Raw genomic sequence first — 20,860 nt, 5'->3', positions numbered from 1 at the left:
CCGTATAGTCATAAAACATTGAACAAAAGAGATTATCAGTGCAAATCCTTGATATATATGTAATGTCATTATTATTGCTCGTAAAAAAAAGATGTACGATTTTTTACGTGATTTAAAAAAAAAAAAATAAAACTTTTTACTTGTATTAGAAAGAGTAAAAAAAAAAAAATAATAAGTTTATCGTGTTATAAAAATAAAACAAGATCTTGGAACATATATTACGAAACTTTTCAAGATACGCGATTACTTTTTAAAACAAGTAATAACTTTTTCTTTTAGAATAACGAGAAACCGAGAATAAAGGCAACTTTTACAATTTTTTTTACATGTTAATATAAACAAATTATTTTATAAATTTCAGAAATTCTATTTAAAAGAAAAAAAATTTTAGAAGAGAGAAATCGCTTCGTATTAATTTTTAATTTTGATTCGGAAGTGCTTTTCAATATGACGATCGAATGAAAGAGGAAAAGAGGATATGAAAATTCCTGAATTAATTTGGTATTGGCAATTTAGAGAGTTGCGTGATCTTCGATCTGGAAGTTCATCGATGGCATTCGATCTATCGCGGCAGAAATTCATACGGGTCTCGGTCGAGCGGATATCGAGACGAGCGAAAGCGTGTCAATGCCGTTCCACGATGATTATTATCGATTTGAACCACTGCACGGAGAATTTACATGTTATGTATTCCGTTTACGATTTTATTTTTTAATGAAAAACTCACCACGTTGAAACGTGGTATGAAGTTACACCCTCTGCTTATTCTCAATTATTCTTTATATTACACTGAACAGATACGTTGTATATATTTTATTTTCGAAACGAGAGAAATATAATACCTAATTTGTATATTTCTAAAAACGAAAGTGTAATCTTTCTCAAATCGATATTAAAATTTTAATCGTTGTAAACGATTGAATGATATTAATTTATAAATTATGATGATACGAACGATTGTAAATAATTTTTAAGAGGAATAAATGAAAATTCGTACAGAGCGATTCGAAAAGTAAAATTCAATGATTTTGAGTTCCTTCTGTTGTACGATACGGACTGAAATGCCTAGATATAATATAATAATTTTCAATATATAATTCAACGTGTAAACTCCAGATGAATATAATTCATATCTGTAAATTTACGAATAAAAAATATTTAAAAAATTAAGATTTTATTCCTATTACATATAATTTAATTTTTATTATAAATGGTATATAAAAGTATATAATATATAAATACGATAGGATGACTCAGAGGGTAAATTTATGCTTTCGAATTTGCTCGAGGGAAAGTTCCTCGTATTGTGTGGAAATAGGGGTTCACGAAATGCACAGAGGAAATTCACCCCGAGGATAAAGGACAAGGATGAATCGAAGCCGCCAGTTGTGTTGGGGTGGAATTCCCAGACCCAGCCTTTCGTCAATTTACAAGTTGCGGAAGCGAGTCGTGACACGCGAAACTGTTGTTTGTCATGTAACGAAGGGGTTAATTATCGCGTATGAAACACAGGTGAATCGTTCGAAAATGCGAGGAAAAAGTATGATTTGTGTATTTTATTATTTTCTGGAATATTTAAAAAAAACGCGTGTCTAAATTAAATAATAATTTGTAACGATAAATGAAAATATTTGAACGTTTTTAATATTTTTCTTCTATATTTATAATTACATATCCTGTTATTTATGAATGGATTTAGGAATATTCATGCAAATTAAAATTCTTCTTAGGAGCATATCTATAGAATTGGAATTGAAATAAGGGAATCTGTTTCATTCTTTGAATATCACAATACCTATTTTACTCTGGATATTTTATATATTTTTGCATATCTTTTGCGTATCAATTCTATAGAATTTTTTACATTTTAAATTCATAAATAAACAAGGATCCGCAATCTACTTGCGAATATATTTAATATAAATACAACTGGCAAATGAAAAATAATCATTTTCTTCTGATCTAAATAAATTCATTTTATTAATCGTGGAAAAATATTTTAATAACTTAATATAAATACAAATGTTACATATTTCTCAAATGCGTGTGTGCGTGTAATTTTTCAATTGATATTCTTTTTGATCACAATCCATTGGAATATCCAGTTAAAAACGAGAAACGCTTTTAAAGAGAACGCGTTCTCGTAAAGTATCGGTGAATTTTAAGAATCGCTTTGTAAAACGAAGTCATAAATAAAACGGAAAGCCATTCACCTCGACATTAATTCTCCCTAGGGAATAATAAAAGTCTGTAAGAGGCAACAAAGAACGACATTTTAAATAGTCGACGTTGGCCGAGTAATTTCGCCGACTAGGGAGGTGCCAACCCTTATTTCGCTACTGCCAGGAGAATTTTAACGAGATTACCAAACAACCTTCTTTGTTCTTTCGTCACGACAACACATTTTTAATATATGCGCAAAACTTCGAGTTTCAGAGGTGAATATTACGACACGTGTAATAGCTTTTTTTTTTTGTATTTTTGTGTTTCAAGTTTTACCGTTACATTTAAATCTAAAATTTTCTTAGGAAATTATGGTCCAATGTTATCGAACTAAATATAATAATAAATTTTACAAATTTTCGAATCATTAATATTATTTACACGAAGCTAATATCTTTTAAAAGATATATACAAATATGGAAATATTGAAGGAATTTAATATCTTGTATAGATAGAAACTCTTCGTTTCGATTAATCGAAACGAATTATCGACTAAATTCTAAGAGAATGGATTATATATTCAAAAAAAAAAAAATCACGCGTGTTCACCATTCAAAAATAAAATTTTCGAAAATTTTAAACTATCTCTATCAACACAGCAGCCTCTATTACGTGGGAGCCGAGTTATTACGTTTTCGTTTCACGAGCCACATTCCACCACCTCCATCGTTAAACAAAAACTCAAGCGTGAACGATTGCACGTGAATCGAGACGATCGTTTTCCTCGATCACAAGCGAAATCGTCGTGTCACGGTGCCCGTTAGATAACCACCATGGAAAATAAAATAAAATTATAAACATGATCGCGTAAAAAAACGTGTACCACGAGATCAGTCGTTTATAGAGAGCAGAAAGTTATTTCTAAAGAAAAAACAATAAGCGTAGAACACAGAGCGTGGGTGAATATTCAACAGGAGAGTATCATCAACACGTGTCCGTGTTCCGGACACCTCTCTTCCACGATAATTTACCAGCTAATAATACCGATAAATTGACAAGCAACGAGTCATGAATTTTCACGATTTCACAATCGAAGAGGAATAATCAAATCATTTTTCAATTTTTATTTTTACCTGTTTCAAAATATCCACTCGCTTCAAATCTAACATTCTACTTATAACAATTTTTTTAATAACTCGTTAACAATCACTTCTATAATAACATTTTACCAACAATTACCATTCAAAAATTTCAATCTTTTCAATATCGAAAGAGCCTCGATCAAAATTAAGATAATTCCATCAATTTTGCGTTAACAAAATTACCAAATATTACACTTCCCGCCCCGTTAAAACTTGCAAAACGAAACGATTATTCGAAATCGCCCGTAATTATCCATCATCTATTTACATACACGGTCGAAAGGATACATCGCTCACCTCTTTTCCTCTCTTTCTTCCCTCGACGACCCCTTCGAGAACTAGCAGAATTCCAACAACGGCGACCGCGAGGTTTATATCCCGTGTTTCTTCTCCCCGTGTAACTCGGCCGTTCGTGTATCGAAATAAACCGTGAGGATAAACGCGAGAGCGTGCACACTATCTACACACGTTGCCGGTCGGCCCGACACTGATCGCACACTCGCTACTTGCTGCGCGGCTTCGCAGCGGGAGCGGAACTGTCAGCGGGGGGTAGGCGGCGGAAATGGAAAGGCGAGCGACTAGAGAAGGGAAAACATCGGGGTGTTCCTCTCGATCGAGCCTCTGAGAGTAGTTTTCAAACCATGATTTTTCCTTTTGTACCTTTTGTTTCGCGCGCAGGAGCAGAATCCTCGAAAAGTTCGATCGCCGTCCCGTGTTTGGCTTATTTTATTTTTCGATGTAAAAATGTGTAAATGCGGTGGATGAATTAAAATAGGATTTATATATTGGACATCGATATATTAATCATTTGGTTTCTAAGATTTTGAAAATTGAAATCTTGTGAATGTAAGTTATAACGTTGAATTCGTTGTTTCTTGCCATTATATGTGTAGACATTTAATTTGAGTTAAGTTATGAAAAATTTTGAAAGCGTGAGATGAAAATCCTATGAGAATCGGGTGTCTCACTTTCTTTTGCGACTGTTAAATAACCGCGCAATTTTAGACACAAGGCACAAAGGGAGGAGGAGAGAGGTAATCGTAATTTCTGCGCGTGGAAAATTGTTCAGGTTTCATCACGAATGTTATTGAACGGTTATTGCATTTTTTATTTATTTCTTTTTCTAACACTTGCACAGAAAGAGAGAGACATTGTTGATTATTAATAGGAACTAGGAATATGGATATCGATCTTCAACTGTTCGACCATTTTGCTTCACTATTATGGTCGGCTTTTATGGTATGGTTAGTTGTAGTTTTATTTGGATCTTGTTACCGGGGATTATCTAGTGTATAGTTGGTTAATTTGTCGATAAATTATTCCGTTTCATCGTTAAAGTTCGTTTAACGCACTAACGTGCTGAAAATAGGTTGGCATTTGAAGACACAACAACAGAATAACAGGATCATTAAGCTGTTCCTAATATTAGATTGTTTAAAATATTACGGAGCAAAGGTTCGAATATTCGAAAAGTTTGAGAATCGAGAAAAATTCTAATTTCCTAATTTTTTTTTCAGTCTTTAAAGAGTGAACTCACTTTTTATTCTTATTCCCCACCTTTGATTCTTAAGTTTTTCATCTCTCCATAACTTTCCAAGTTATTATAAACGTTTCCAGCCGATGGATCAATTAAAAAGGAAGAAATTCGACGAGTTTCCGCTTCGTGGTTTCCAATTTATTGTTCGATTGGAGAAGCTTCGGGTTCCTTTTCAGAATTTCAATTTCAATACCAGAATTATTCCGACTGACAATTCGCCTGTTCGATTGCTTCTAACAATATATTAGAATAACTGGGAATTATTTCGAAATATAAGAAGACGATAGAAATTTGTCAACGTGATATCAAACCTGATAAACGATGCAACGAAAATTGTTCGAAGCGTAGATTTATCATTTCAAAAAGATCACAGCCTATCCTATGCTATATTTCTACGTAATATTTTAATCGATAGATCGTTCCTATAGAAACCCTACAGAGCGATTTCTTTATACATCGATTAACTCTTTAATTTTAAAAAACACGAAAACGATACACCCGCTTAGATATATATATATATACATATATAGTTTCACGCTCGATCGTTTTTCCTTCTTTTGTGAGAATGGTATACGAGAATTTCAGAAAAAAACGCCACGATTGACGACAAGAATCCAATCACCCCTATGTAAACCAGATTCCAGACGAGGGACGATTCGTACAAATTTCGATTAACAGGTCGCGCCTTCTTCGGGAAGAATTTCCCTATGAAATCGTAGTGCCACTTCTTGCGAATACCTGCCGCCTCCAACCTCGATATGATCGCATCGAATTTACTCCTGAACGGCGAGTGTTTCCTCAGAAAGTAAGTCGCGTGAGGTTTTGCATAGCACAAATTTTTGCACACCTTCATAGTGGCCGAATCCCTCTTCGCCTGGGAGTAAATCAACGCGTTTATCCCCCTCAACTCCATGAAACAGGTGACGTTCCTGTATCTGGAGAGAACGTCGATACAATTTTCCATGTCCTCGTCGGCGATCGCCTTCCTCTTCAACGAGTTGAATGCCTGGTCGTCGGTGAAGAAGGTGACGTTGAATATCATGTGGAGGACGACAGGGGTCAATCCGGATTCGTCCAGATCCTTGTAACTCTTGTACTCGGTCTCCATCGTGTCAGCCATGCTCACGCTCGTCAGATCGACGTAGAGATTGGCCGAGTAGACGATCGACGCCAATACAACAAGGAAAAACACGATCCTCTCCAACGTTCTGGCCGGCTTCATCGACACGCTCGTCGCGATCAAGATCCCGAATATCTTCAACGGTTGCCACAACCTCTTCTCGAACTTCAACAGAGCCGATATAGCCCAGAACGCGAGAAGGATCACTATATTCGCGATTATAGCTGCGAAAGCTCGTGACTCGATCGTGTTCACTTGGTACGTGATCGGTACGACTGGGCACCACTTCTCGTACTCGAACGGCAACGTGTGGTCCAGCAGATCGAAACGTGGGTCGGGGAACAACGGAAGTTTCGGTACTATCATGTCCAGATCGCCGTCCATCAGGCTCGTAAGCGCATCGTTGTTGGGCAGCATCACGATCGTGAAGTTCATGATACGTGCAAGCGTGCGAAGGAGTTTCACGTCGGGCCCCCTGTACGAGACAGGATAGTCTCGAGAGTCGACCGTCAGATTTATGTACCCCTCACGTTCCAAAACGGTAGCGCGAAACGGGTGGCCGTGAAGATCGATCATCTTGTTGGGGAACCAGTCGAGAGCCGAGGTGTACGGTGTTCGATCGTATATGTTGGTGAAAGGGTTGTATCGATGAACGTTCATGGTTATCGAGCGTTTGTAGGATACGGATAACTCCAACACGGTCATGTCGATCAACTCGTCGTACCAGATCTGTTTTAGAAATCCCTCGAAGTTGCAGTTCATTTCCTCGAGCCTGGTTATTAACAATACTTTCGACCGGTTCTGGCAGTGCTCTATGAAACGAGCGATGTCCTCCCTTCGACGGCGATCAGGGAAATCTTTCGCCACGTACGAGTATAAGATGAGCGTCGACTCGGTCGCTTCAATGTCCGGTAATTCGATCGGGATCGAGTCGTTGAAGGAAACGAAATTCGTCGGTATGGTGCGTGACACGGTCTTGTAGATCTCATCGATCAACTGGAGATCGTCCAAGGGATCACGGCCGAGAGAATTTTGAACGACGAACAGGACGTTGAGGAATTGGCTCGTGTCGAGAAGATCTTTGATGGATCGTTCGATGATCGGCAAGTGGTACAGATAATTCATTTGTTGAAGGGTTAACAGGTATATCGGTAGAATCATTTTTCATTCCTTGATCGAATAATTTCTAAAAGAATGCGAGTTATTACGGGTGATTATTATTTTTTTTTTTAAATAAAACGATATTTTACTTACTATATATATATATATATTCTTCGAAGTGGGAATTGAAGATAAGTTTTTTAATGATCGTTCGAAGAATAAAATGGAAGACTTGGGAAAACCAACGTTAAGAAGCAAACACTGTGAAGAAGTGACAACTGAAAGCATCGTTCCTTTCCACGCTTTCATTCCTTCGTGTGAAAATTTCATTTATCTTAAGTGCAATAATAACATAGTACACACATAGTACATGAATGATGAGGTATCGTATCGTGCGACGTATAAAACACGTACATACCTTAATAGTTTGATATTCATCGGGCACTTTTATATATTTACCTAGAAAAAACATTTTACACGTGAGTTGATTAATTTGTATAAATGGCGAAAAATATTTCATCGACAATCTTAAAATCTATTGCATTAAATAATTTTTTTTAGAAATGAACATTGTAGTTTTTACCAATTAAAATAATTTCCAATCGTCGTTTAAATTTGTTTGCATATCCGTTTAAGTACACACACGCGATATCGATGTTTCCACGTTATTTACACGTCCTATTATTGATATTAAAAAAAAAAAAAATTGTTAAAATCAATACGAAACGTAGCGAAACTTACATTTAATAGAGCTCGAAGTTTAATAATAAGTATTATCATTCGGTGAGAAGAAAATTGATTACATACATGATATCTTATTCGCTTGGCATGCATGCTACCATTAACTTAATAGTATTAACTTGCAATTGTCTTGTAGATACAGGTTTATATTTTTGTACAACATGATGATAATAAAAATATTATAAAAATGTTTCTTCTTCAACTTAGTCGTTAATATTGTCACTTATAATTCGATGTATAATTTCATTAATGTATAATCGAGAAATATTAAATAAATTAAAAGAAAAAAAATTAAAATTTAAAAAGACGGAAATGAAAGAAAGGAATCGAGAGAGATGTTAAAAATTTAAAATATAAATGATCATCTAAAACAAAAAGAATTGTCATATTTCCATATATAGAACTATCGCGTCATTAATTATCTTTAACAAGATCGTTCAAATTGCATTATGTCATTTTCTTCTATGCACTTTAAATTTTTTTCGTATTTCTGACAATCGAGTGCATCTATTATACGAATAGATTTGAAGAAAAATAATCGAAAGTGCTCGTTATCGATCAAAAGGATCATTGTTTATGATAATTCTGAAAGAATTTTCATTGCTAAATGGAAAAAAAATTTTTTTCTTTTTTTGGTATTTAAACGAAAATTATTCCAAGTGAATAGAAGGATTTTTTCATTAATAGATTTCACTTGAAGACAATATGCAGGCGGAATATTCAATTAGCCATGACAATATCTTCCATTTATCGGTAATTCTGCACTGCAGAATGTAAATTTTATTGACCATAGCCTAGAAATGACGCCTTACATACGATCCTTGACGTTATATTATCCTCAATTATGATAATTTCATTAATTGTAATCTTTTATTGACCTCTTTCAAATAGCTTAATGGCGCCGCCAAATTAACATTTTATCTTCTGGAAATTGTTTGCTTCCAAGTATGAAAAAAATAGATTGAAACTCGTCATTCGAGAGACATCAAAGATGTATCGAGTTCATAAGAGTTTCCAATTAAGATATCATGTTATTGATATCGTTTCGTTCGAACTCACTGTTGAATTATTTAAATATCTTCGTCGTAATTCGAATCCACATGTGATTTACCAATCGTTTAATTCTTCATTTAAAGACGAACTATTGTAATTACTATTCCTCTTTCAAAGATCGATAATAATAAACGAGGTAAAAAAAAATACATATATATATACAAGTACAATTATTAATCGTTTATTTACTCATAATTTATTCGTAGATGAGTTTCGATTACAAGTGAACGAATAAAACGTACAAAAAAAGGCGTTATCGAAGAGATTCGAATTTTAATAAATACGTTGATTAAGCGTACATTACATAGAAACGTAGTCTTGAAAAATACTTGTAAAACTATTGGTAAAAATTAAAAATGTTCGAAGCGAGGGACGATAAATCGTGTGCAATTCGTTACTTTTGTTCGATAAATCGCGATTACGGACATTATTAGGAAGAATGATAATATAAATAATATTCCACTTATCTCGAGTACGTATTTGTGACGTATAAACAAATGAGGATGATAATAAACGACGATAAATGTATATAAATTACGTATAGAGGAGTATAACTTAATACTAATTCAACATACACGTTTCCACGATCCGAAAGCGCAGCGTGATTTTTTTTAGCGATTTTTGCAATGTTTTCGATGTTTATTCAATCGTCATTAAAATTTAAAGCCATAATTACGGTTAATTCGATACCTGTTAGGGTGTACAAATACAGTTTGAGAGTAAAACGTATGGAGAGTTAATTTTCATAAAAATCGACGAATCACTCTTGAACGTACTGGTGTCTTGGAGAAATACTTTTCAGGGAATGATTTCGTAAGTTTTACTCTCAAATGCCTCCGCTTTCTTGCGATTCACGTATTATGCGTTTATTCTTCTTAAATTACGAATAAAGAGAACATATATACGTGTATCGTTCTTTCTATTCCCTGATGAAGATTAAAAAGAAGTATGAAAGGATAAGGAGGGCGAAATTGGGCAGAAAAATGGCGACACCGTTTCCGTTCCAACAAATTTTCATATCGCACTGTTTGAGAACAGGATTGAACTTTTGCTTTATATATTCCCAATCGCAGAGGCCCACCTTACATTCGTCGATCATGACCAATTTCTCGGCCAGGTAAAACATTACTTTGTTTGGTTGGCTGCTAGTGTTGCATCTAGTGTGAATGAAAAATAAAATAAATAATTTTTGATCAAAGTATAAGGATTTCGTTTAATTCGCGTGTTCTTGACTCTTGTTAACAAATATTTTTATTACTTCAAATAGATATATCTCCAAATCACTTCTTCGGGCAATTTTCGTTTAACAGACAGAATAAGAGAATAATTATATTTTTTTTCTTTTGTTCTAATCTCGCTATCCTTTGTATGCAAGGATATTTTGTTTCCCTTCCAATTAAGTCATTTTATACGTGTATAAAGAGAGAGCAAGATGATAGAATTATTGATAAAACATTCTTCTTATTAATTTCTTATTAAATAGAATTCTCGATGCGAGAAAAGAGTATAGGTTCTTATCGTTTTTGATAGAAGAAAAAAAGAAATTAACGATAGAATTATAAGTTCTTACTTGTAAAATATAGCGATAAGATTCGCTGCGAAAGACGACATGAAGGATGTTCTCCACTGACGTTTCGCCATTTCCTTGTAATTAAAAGCCTTCAGTTGCATTTGATCTTTATTGATGTTCAATGTTGTCAAAAGATTCAACAGACTTATAGTATCGCTAAAATAGAATACGCCTTTGGGCTGATTCGACTCGTTCTCCTGTTCCATTTTCCTGAAGCATATTCAAATTCGAAATATCGTTTCGAAGAATAATTATATATCCATTTAGAAATTTAATCAAAAAACTAGAGACAGAAAGAGAGAGAGAGAGAGAAAGAGGAGAAGATTACCAAAAGTGATTCATCATGTCTTGCAAAAGCGTGCATCCTAGCCGAGCATTGATTTCACGTCCATATCCGGCTTTGTAATAATAGTAGAGATCCTCGCGATATTCGAGCACATGAAGTTCCTCTTTGCTGAAAACGGCACACCAAGGAGAGAGTTGCGTCACTGTCCATGCCTTTTCGTAACGGCACATATCGTACATCGTTAGAATCGAATCTGGAAAAAAAAAAAAGAAGAAAAAATGATGGCAAAACGGTTCGAAACGAGAGCTGAAATTCTGAAATACGTTCCTCCATTTAATTCTAACCTTTGGAAATGTACAAAAATCCGAGACGTCGGCTTACGTTCTCCATGAGATTTTTGAAATCTTCGCTCTCCTCGAAAGCGATTACCTCCTCGTAGGAAACGTTGTTGTATTCGTTGTCCCACGAATCGCACGTTTTGTACATCTGTTAAGAGTGAAATATAAACCATTTTCTAAATTTTGATATTGTAAAATTCAGTATTATTCAATTGTTCCATTAACCAGTTAACGCATATTTTCTTGATTTCTTGAATTTTTGTTCGAGTTTGTAGTACGTAATTGAAGATACAAGAATATTCATAATTTCATCCGTTCACAATTTTATTACTCACTTTTCAAGGAATGAAATTAAATAATATTTCTTGATTCGTAATTATCTTTAAAAATACGTTTAAAAAATATTTTTAAAATTCATTATTTATTATACATAAATTTCTAAAATTGTTATATTATGTTCCAATGATAATAATTGATTAGATGATTTTATGGACGAAAATAGGATATAATTCGTTTCTATTTAATTAATATAAATGTATTACACGTTTAATGTAATTACCGTGAGTAAAGTGTCATTTTCTGGAACCGTTTTCACCTCCACGGCGTCTTTATTCTTGAACAATCCCTCCATAAACGCGCCCAAACTGTTAAGCGCATCTGATTCTTTAAACTGAAATAAATCAATCGAATCAATGAAATCGATAAATCGTTAGTTTTTTTTTTTCCTCATAACACATGATACGTTTATTACGTACCACGTAATCTTGCTCAGTAATGTTCTCGTTATTAGTCGGTTGCAGAAGATGGGGAAAACTACTTTGCAATCGTCTCGCGAGCAACCTCATGTCCTCCACACCCTGCGGTGCCAGAACTTTCGCTCGTTCGATCATGAGATATTCGTTCGGCTTCCATTTTTTCAAATTTTCTAAATCTTTGTTGCACATGTGTCCACCTGTGGGAAAGAAAATAGGAAAATAAGGATTATTAAAAAATTGCACGGATCGAGGATTCCCTTCTCCTTCGAAACAATTTTGGAAAAATTAAAAATTATAAACGTAAAAGTAAAAATTCAGTCTTTTCCAAGTGAAAAGTTTCAAGAAGTTCAAGAATTTAAAAAATTTTACAAAGTGGTTTTGAGTTCGAGTATCGAGTAAATCAATTTTCGATCCATTTCTAATATTTTCGAAAGATTAATGATTCGAGATTAGACGTGTTCCAATTCAAAGGGGGTTAATTCATGCGTGAACTCGATAAATCTAGGGTTAACTGTTGGAAATGTGGTTATTGATTAACACGTAAAACAACGTATGGTGAAGATCGATAGGAAAAAATGTGAATGACCTGAATTTGCGTGCAACTTGCATTTAATTTAATGGGGACACCTTTTTCTCGAAACTTTTTCAATGAATAATAAAATACACGGCCGCGCGTAAATATTAAAAATTTCAGCTGTGCGCCTCTCTGGACCACTTTTTATCTTTTATACATATCTACTTTTCCAAAGATCATTCTTGTTTTTCATCAAAAAAAGAAACAAAAAATTATACTCACTGTTTCGTAATTCATGATTGTTAATTATTTCTTTTTGGAAATCTTTTAATTTGAGCATTTCGATGATTTCTGACTCTGATGAGCATCGTGTACCATGTGTAACGAGCATCCAAATTTGCTTTGCTTTACAATCTACGAAATATTTAAAATTTTTTCAATCTACTTGCATAACATTTATTTCATAAAGATTATTTTAATTATTTTTACGAAAAAAATTTAAAAAAGATCTATAAAATATCATCATCTTGAAATTTCAAAATTCCCCTGTCTGAATGAAAATTTAAATTAATTTTGCCAGAAAATCTAGTGTTGAGAATAACATATATTTCGATTTATCATTGTACTTACCAGGCACATCTGCAAACCGGTCTTTGTTATAGACGAAATGGTAGGCAGTTTTAGTGGCCATGTATAAATACGGATCATTCTCTTCCTTAAAACAATAATCAACATCACGCGCGTAAACATGACTAATTAACAAAGTCAAGAATAGCACGTATGCATTCATTTTGAAGCGTTGAATCTGCGAATCGAGATTAAAACGTATCCTTAAATATTCCAATATTATAAATCCTCACAGATTTTTTAAAAAATTCATCAAAATATTTGTATAAAACGAAACCTAGTTGACTATTAGCAAAATTTGTACGAAAAATCTATGAAAACTTTGTGTATTTCTTTCCAATTAATATTATTATTATTATTATTATTATTATTATTACTATATCTATTTTGAGAATTAAATATTTAATATTATAAATTTCAATATATAAATATACATTTCGATTGAAAAAGAAAGAAAGAAAAACAAAGAAAGACAACTGGGAAGATCGAACTCGCTCCTCAACTCTAAGAACTCATAAAACGGTTTTGTTTCATTGTGGTACAGCGTGCAATAAACCTACATTTTCCTGTGCTGATGTCACATGTTACTTTACTACCAGCTTTATAAATTACAACAGCCAACTATATGTAAAATAGATCTTATGTAACCGATTGGTATCCTTCATTTTTTTATATAATCTTTTATATAAATTCATTGTACATACGCAATATAGAAAATTCAACTTCAATTTGATCGCAATTTTAACAAAGATTTCAACGATTGTTCAAACTTCAAACCTGTTTTCAAAGTATTACAATTATTTAAATTATTAAATTATATTCTTTTGAAATTGCTTAAAGTGAAAAATTAAAATATCCTTAATTTCCATTATTCGTAATCGAAATCCGTTCGAAAATTTCGATCTTTCTCCACGAGAGAATCAAATGTTGCAGAGAATATGAGAATAACTGATCGGAATATTTCTCGCGCCAAGGTTAAGGATAAACTGTGCACGTGAATGTGGAAGTTAAGATGCGTTCACGCATCTCACGCGTAATATTGCATAATTACGGGAGAGAGGACGCAATAAACAGGTTTTCTCAGAAGTTCTAGTCCCTCGCGCGTTTACTATTTTCGCATTCGAGCATATAAAACATTTTTGTTCCGCTTTTAGATCCGAGATCTTCTAATTTATAATCTACCAACCACAGACATATTAATTCTTCCCGCGCTGATTTTTCTTGAATAGCCATTTCGCGTGGCTACTTCAATCGCATGTTAAATAGAAGACGCGATAAAACGAATCGCGTCGTACTTCCGCAAGAAAAATAATAAAAGATGAAATATAACGAAAGAAAAAAAAAAATTTTCGGATAACGTTTAAATTAGTCGAATTATTTTAATTCGATTTAATTATATTTTCACGATAATCGTTAAATTGAATTAAATTGAAATCAGCGGAATAAAACTTTTTTTCAGGAATCATTAAGAACCTAAGAAGGCGGGATGCCGTTAAAAAGAGCAATTCAAGAGTAAGTAAGGTTGACGATAACGCAATTGGTAGTGGTTAGATTAGCAAAGCCTTCTTTGAGTCTAATAAGTCTACTTGGCCTACTTATAGTTAATGCCTTGTGTCCGCGAGTGCAAAGCGTCATGTATGCCTGGTACCAAGATCTGATTCTTCCGGAATACTTGGCAATATTACGTTAATCTCATTTCTTTCCATTCATATTTCGAAATACAATAATTTCTTCTCGAAATTATGAGATCAGACTTTTAGATATTTCATCTTAAGCGATACATGAAAAAGAATATAATCTCAATTTTCACAAAAATATATATTTGTATAAATATATTCCGATGTATCTGATGTTTTACTGTATTTTATTTAAAAGTAAGGAAAATTACATTGAAGAATTTAAAGGTATAAAATATCCAAACAAAGTACATTTTATAATAACCGAAGAGTAAATATTTAGGTCTTTATTTCAATTTAGCTATAAAAAAAAAATTTTGCATAAATATCCGCGTTCACGGTCATTACATTTATATAAACCTAATAATGTATCTGCTATTAAAATTTTTTTCCAATCTTTAACCGAGTTAATACCGTAATGGAATATTTATGTAACACTACGTAATGATAGGAAACAACGAAATAAGCAAAATAAATTTTTCAGACAAAGAGACATCTGGTACTTTATTGCGAAGTTAATTGCATTGTCATCTCCTCTCCCGATCTGTCCAATATGAATCATAGCAGAAGACATAATAAAACGGAATAAATAACGTATTTGTTAATTACGAGCAAAAGTAGAACGTAAATGTTACGGTTGGTGATTTCATTATTGTTTAACTATTTAATCATTCAGAGACGAGTTTATTTATTCAAATGAAATTCCTGCTAGATAAGCATTTCATTGAAAATTGAACGAAACAAACTTCATTCCTCTACTTTTCTCACGATCTATCACATTAAAGAACAAAAAAAAATGAACATAAAATTATTAAAAATTTGAAATAATTCCTTGAAACGCAAGGAAAGAGAGGTAAGAATAGTTTCCGCGATAAAAAATTTCAAAATTAAAATTTGAATTAACTGGAAAAAATTATTAAAAAATTGTTAAAAAATGCATGGAATAAAAGTATCATTCGTATGAGAGAAAAATTCTCTAATGAACAAATTACCTAGAGCGAGTCCTCTTCGAAGCCAAACTTCACGCCCTGTTTCGGCGCATTAAATCGGTCCCTGGAAAAAGTTGGAAAGAGAGAGTGCGGTCGACAGTAATATTCACTTTTCCCCGATCGTAATAACCTCTTTGTTCGAATCCAAGCAAATCGTATCCTACGAATGTTTTACAAACACCTCGACGCGATCGATCCTTCGAAACTTACGATCGTTCCCTTTTCATTACGTGCTCCTTTCTTCGATTAATGCGTACGAGTCACGAAAACCCCGTTCGAGGATCCCCCTTCTTAATATAACTCGTGCGATATTAAAAAAATTTCCAGCTATCGCATTAACTTTCATTCATTTTATCTTTTAATAAAAACTGTAGATCGAACTCGAACAACTTCTTCGAAACTTGGATCAATTCTTCTCTTTGTTACGTTCGTTTCCCGCTAACACGGGATTATCGTATTCACTGTATCACCGCTCCTTTTCAAATATGAATCAAGCGTGGAAAGGATCGTGGAATACCGTACTGCCGATCGCGATACTCTCGTGGCGGCAGCTCGTGTGCCACTGGCGTAAGGTCGTCGAGCCTCGTTGCTCCTAGCTTGCACTGTTGTAAAAGTCGTATAGTTTCAGTGTACAGTGTACGATTAGTGTACGTAGCCTTTGATACTTCCCCGATTCAACTTGGTGTTTCGTATGTTCTATAAAATCGTAAAGGTTCGTCACTTTGAGCACGCGCGATCGATAATATAAGGTAAAGGGGAAAACACGACCGTCCAAACTTCGTTCGAAACGCATCTACCGTTATTACGAGTTCTTTTAAGGGATTGAAAAGGGAAAATATTCGTGGGAGTTAATTCTTAAGCAGATCCGTAAATAAAATTAAAATTTTTTTTGATTTTGTTTCAGGAAATAGAAATTTAAATTTTGGACGTTTGTCGTTAGTTTATTATTTCTTTGTTTTAAAGAAAGAGGAATTTTGAAGGAACATTGTTTCGATTGATTTTGCAATTATTTCGTAGCGATGAATTCGATGATTTTTGAAATTGTAATTTCTTTGTTTTTCTTTCAAAATGATGAATTTTCAGAGTTTTTAATTAGGTTTGATTTTTTTTTAAGAGAATATTTTCAATGTTACAGTATCATCCATTGCAACGTTTAAGTATATACACACCTATTGTGAACACCATTGGTTACGGTAGTTCAGGTGTCACTGACATAAGGTCGTCAAGCTTCGATGCTTTCAATATGTACAGTCTATTTCGTTCGCTGCTAAAACTACGTAATAATCACGAGAATCGAAAAAAAAAATAATACTATAGGAAGAATATTTATCTCGAAATTGATTAAGATAAAATGATATATGATGGAATAATAACCAGAAATATAGATTACCATTAAAATCCATGGTAAATTATAAAATAATTAATTAAAAATCAAATCGTATAATTTATTAAAGAAACTTGTATAAAATATATCATATAAAACAACTTATTTAATAACATTAACCCTGATATTCTAAATTTGTGTGGCACATAAATTACATTTGTAAAAATCTGTGAATTGGATTAAAGAAATAAAAGGAATACTATCAAACAACGCACGAATTAAAATCTCCAAAGATGGGGCATAATAATTTCAATGATAATGCAAAGTGAACGTGACTAAATTTGAAAGTGTCATAACGTATGACCGTATCGTTCATCATGCCAGCTTCGTATGACAGTAATATAAGGTCGCCGTCATAGCTTCGTTGATTCCAACGTGTACATATACGTTCAGGTATCTTTCACGTGACGTTTGTCATACGATTATTTTAAAACAAAAATTTAACGAATAATTACATCTCATTTTTCAGTTTTACATCCATTTCACAGTTGATCGCTATTTTCCTCAGTATCTTCTTCAAATGACTCCATTCGCAAGTGCCTCGGGGGCATCCTTCGTAATCTAATGGTTTCTCGTTTAAATAAAGTTTTACCTTGAAACCTTTATCGCATCTGAAAGTAATATTGGAACGAGAGTAAAATAATTAACGGGTAATAAGTAAATTAATTTAAACGAGGCTTGAAACGCTCGTACTTATAAAAAATGGCCGCTAAATTCGCAGCGAATGGCGTCAGATTCGCTGTGTACCATTTTCTTGTTCTCGCCTTATCGATGTTTGTATCGTGTACCAAAGGCTCCGAGTCTTTCGCGTATCCCAACGTGGACAGCAGCAATTGAAGAGCAGCACTGTGGGTGAAGTAAAATATACCTTTCGGTTCGTCCTTACTTCCATTTTCCAAATTTCTGAAAAAAAAATGATACGTAATGTTATTTATTACGACATCGAGTATTCTTCTTTTTTCTGTAAGTGATAAAATGTTTGTGACGTTACGGATGCGTGAAATTCTTTATTTAATTACTCATACAATTAATATTAATTATTTATTATAATGTAGGGATCTTACTGTGCAAATACTAATTCGTTGATTTCCCCCTTCCTCCCCGAGATATCCAACACGATTATGGAGTATATACACTTACGAAAAATGATTGAAAAGATCCTTCAACGGTGGACATCCAACATCGCTCCTCATTTGCTGACCGTAACCGTAAAGATAATAAAAATACATATCGTCCCTGTATTGAAACCATTCTATATCTTCCTTTGTAAACGGGGCGCACCAGGGAGATTTTTCGTTGATGTACCAAGCGCTCTCGAACAGGCAAATAGTGTACACGTCTTCGATTTGAGCTAAATAAATTTTGATCAATGAATAAAAGAATTTATTCGTTCGAAACAATATAAATTAATAAGATAAGATATTGTACTGAAAACTTCATCCGATATATTTTGGTTTGGCAAGCCAAGCCGTTCACTAATGTTGCTCATCATTTGATTGTATTCTTCGCTATGTGTTAATTCATCACTTTCAGCCCACAACTCTGTTGTGTTAGCCGTTTCATTCAAATATGGTTCATAAATTTTGTAATACTGAAAATGATTAATTAATTGATCGATATATACCTATGAAAAAAACTTAAAATTTAGACGATTATTATTATGTATAATATACTTGTAACAGTGTGTCTTGAGGGATTCCTACTACTTTTACATTGTCGAAGGTTACATTGTCAAAAAGGCCCTTGATGAAGTTTTCCATGCTAGCTACGGTTCGTTGAGTTTTCGTCGATCTAAACTGTGAAGATCAAAATGGATATTAATTATTTAATTTTTTTTTAATTGAGAATATTATGTTTGAGACAATTACTTGATACTGCTTATCCAAAGCGTTGTTTGAACGAGGTTGGAAAAGTTCCGGGAAATAATTCTTAAATCGTAAGCCAAGGAAAAACATATCTTGTTTACCCTGCATTGTCAATCGTGCAGCCTTTTTCTTTTGTAAAGGTTTGTATCCGTTCCACTCTTTTAGCCTGTTAAAATCTTTTTCGCACAATCTACAATCTGTAATATAAGTAATAAGTATTATGCAAAAGTTAAAAATCGTACATGAAACGATAAAAAAATATCAAAGATAATTTAAAACTAACTGTCGTGATTCTCGATGATAGCACTTTGAATCTGTGGCAAGTCATTTCTTAATTTTTTAATCCAATGTCTGCCGCTATTCCGAGTTCCGTGTCTAAGTATCATCCAAATCTGCAATGGTTCGCAATCTGCGAAGAGGAAAGAGAGAGAAATCGTGATTTGTGTATACATATGCAAACGTGAGGTGATAATTTGTTACCCACTTGGCAGTTTGGAATCGGTTATGGTACCATGAACGTGTTCATAAGCAGTTTTCGTGCTGAACAACAAAAAGGGATTTCTATCGTCAACGTAACAATATTCGCTTAAAGCTAAATGATTTTCCAAACAAAAAATTGCGATCAAAATCGCAAAGATTTTCGCACTTGGCATTATATTTTTCTTTAGGAAAGAGATTATTCTGTAAATATCTGAAACGTAAAGAGACGTAATGTGTGAATCGTTGTAATCGATGGACATATCTATTACTCGAAAAAGAATAAAAAATTATAGATATTTATTAAGCTATATTCTTTTTTGCAAAATGATAATTACGAGGTATCAGTTTCAATCGTTGTTCAAACACTACTTCACTCACCTTCGATGATTAAGTGACTCGATCGTGTGTTCTCCTCTTTTATAAGAGAGAGCCTATCAGCAGCTTTGGATCTTAACGCTTCGCATAAGATTCAAATGAATATTTTCGAACGTGTACTAAGATTGTTAGCATGTATATAATATATGTATATATATATATTTTTTTTTTTTCTAAAATGATGAGAAGAATCGACCTATAATGGAAGAAGAATTATGCGTTTCTATTTAAAAATTAGCAAATATTGATTACACGTAGCATTGTATTTTTATAAAGAAAATATTTTCCCGCAGATATAATATCCTTTGAATCATTCATCTTTTTCTTTAGGTATTTTATTATAACTGCATAACGGGGAAATAGAGTTATGACCTGAAACAATTGCGAGGATGTAATATGTATTGTTATTATTGGGAATCTTTTAAAAAAGATTAGTTAAAAAATTTAGAATAATTTCCAGATGCTTACCTGACTTCGAACACATCACACATTTTATATCTGCTACGTCAATGAGTGATCGATTTCAAGACAAGATTCCATGAAATTTCAAGTATATACATATGTATGTAGGCATAAATATATAGATAATAATAAAAGTCAGCACGTGCATTGATTTAATCATATGTTTAATTATGTTTCTTCGATTATTTCTCTGAAGTGAAATCTTTTTCAATAATTGATTCGCTTAATTACTCATTTATTCGATTCATTGAATTTCTGTAGATAATGAAATCAAAGATTTTCATTTAATTTTTTACAATTTTCGAGATTATATTTTAAAATGTTCAATTTATCGATCACGTGATTTCAACATCACGTGTGCGGTTTATCAAGATATTTAAGATACAAGTTTTAAATATAATGATTTTATAAGATAATCATTGAGATATGTAACAAATTTAATTTAAAATAATTTATCTATAACAATAATAATTTTATTATTATACATTTCTACTTTATATCTATTATATTTAGAAAAAATTGTTTTGATAAACTTATTTTGATAAACATGAAATTATACTTTAGAGTACAATGGGTATCAGTAAGAAATTTAATTAATTCTTTGATTTTATTACTTTTAAAAAACGGGATGGGAAATAATAGGATTGCACAAAATGCGCAATAAAATTGTAAATAAATAAGT

At 33.0% G+C, this 20,860-nt stretch overlaps 3 protein-coding genes across 4 annotated transcripts; all 3 read right to left on the bottom strand.

Moving 5' to 3' along the window:
- Positions 1-1,950: 1,950 nt before the first annotated feature.
- On the bottom strand, positions 1,951-8,883 carry LOC108000624 (uncharacterized). The gene has a single exon (XM_062084446.1). It carries the CDS (start codon positions 7,121-7,123, stop codon positions 5,375-5,377), a length of 1,749 nt encoding a protein of 582 aa, XP_061940430.1. The 5' UTR covers positions 7,124-8,883; the 3' UTR covers positions 1,951-5,374.
- A 133-nt stretch (positions 8,884-9,016) lies between these two features.
- Positions 9,017-16,278, bottom strand: LOC108000687 (multiple inositol polyphosphate phosphatase 1). Its single transcript, XM_017061194.3, has 9 exons — positions 15,616-16,278; positions 12,951-13,125; positions 12,603-12,734; positions 11,807-12,003; positions 11,611-11,721; positions 11,058-11,199; positions 10,756-10,966; positions 10,428-10,637; positions 9,017-10,014 (listed from the first exon to the last, which is right to left on the bottom strand). The coding sequence occupies exons 2-9, from the start codon at positions 13,108-13,110 to the stop codon at positions 9,777-9,779; spliced, it is 1,401 nt and encodes a 466-aa protein (XP_016916683.1). The 5' UTR covers positions 13,111-13,125; positions 15,616-16,278; the 3' UTR covers positions 9,017-9,776.
- Positions 16,279-17,036: 758 nt separating this feature from the next.
- LOC108000632 (multiple inositol polyphosphate phosphatase 1-like) lies at positions 17,037-20,313 on the bottom strand. 2 transcript variants are annotated; one of them, XM_028668094.2, is made up of 10 exons: positions 20,185-20,313; positions 19,720-20,088; positions 19,346-19,552; positions 19,145-19,270; positions 18,865-19,058; positions 18,670-18,792; positions 18,425-18,587; positions 18,137-18,347; positions 17,690-17,899; positions 17,037-17,607 (listed from the first exon to the last, which is right to left on the bottom strand). In XM_028668094.2, the coding sequence occupies exons 3-10, from the start codon at positions 19,512-19,514 to the stop codon at positions 17,448-17,450; spliced, it is 1,356 nt and encodes a 451-aa protein (XP_028523895.1). In that variant the 5' UTR covers positions 19,515-19,552; positions 19,720-20,088; positions 20,185-20,313; the 3' UTR covers positions 17,037-17,447. The 2 variants fall into 2 exon arrangements, with proteins under 2 accessions (XP_028523895.1, XP_016916570.1); XM_017061081.3 differs by lacking the exon at positions 20,185-20,313 and having other exon boundaries at positions 19,677-19,728.
- Positions 20,314-20,860: the final 547 nt, after the last annotated feature.

This window comes from Apis cerana, linkage group LG14 (genome assembly GCF_029169275.1).
Source record: "Apis cerana isolate GH-2021 linkage group LG14, AcerK_1.0, whole genome shotgun sequence".
Taxonomy (NCBI): domain Eukaryota; kingdom Metazoa; phylum Arthropoda; class Insecta; order Hymenoptera; family Apidae; genus Apis; species Apis cerana.
The sequence above is the reverse complement of the archived record's forward strand: the minus strand, read 5'-3'. Positions and strand labels throughout refer to the sequence as shown.

What these genes read in the sequence shown, in the direction of transcription:
- LOC108000632 (XM_028668094.2), bottom strand. Translation starts at nt 19,514, where the DNA reads ATGCCAAGTGCGAAAATCTTTGCGATTTTGATCGCAATTTTTTGTTTG. An exon ending in GATCTTTTCAATCATTTTTC is followed by an intron (nt 17,900 to 18,136) that starts GTAAGTGTATAT and finishes TTTTTTTTTCAG; the next exon opens with AAATTTGGAAAATGGAAGTA. An exon ending in TTAGCGGCCATTTTTTATAA is followed by an intron (nt 17,608 to 17,689) that starts GTACGAGCGTTT and finishes TATTACTTTCAG; the next exon opens with ATGCGATAAAGGTTTCAAGG.
- LOC108000687 (XM_017061194.3), bottom strand. Translation starts at nt 13,110, where the DNA reads ATGAATGCATACGTGCTATTCTTGACTTTGTTAATTAGTCATGTTTAC. An exon ending in CAATCATGAATTACGAAACA is followed by an intron (nt 12,004 to 12,602) that starts GTGAGTATAATT and finishes TCTTTCCCACAG; the next exon opens with GTGGACACATGTGCAACAAA. An exon ending in CTTATCGCTATATTTTACAA is followed by an intron (nt 10,015 to 10,427) that starts GTAAGAACTTAT and finishes CATTCACACTAG; the next exon opens with ATGCAACACTAGCAGCCAAC.
- LOC108000624 (XM_062084446.1), bottom strand. Translation starts at nt 7,123, where the DNA reads ATGATTCTACCGATATACCTGTTAACCCTTCAACAAATGAATTATCTG.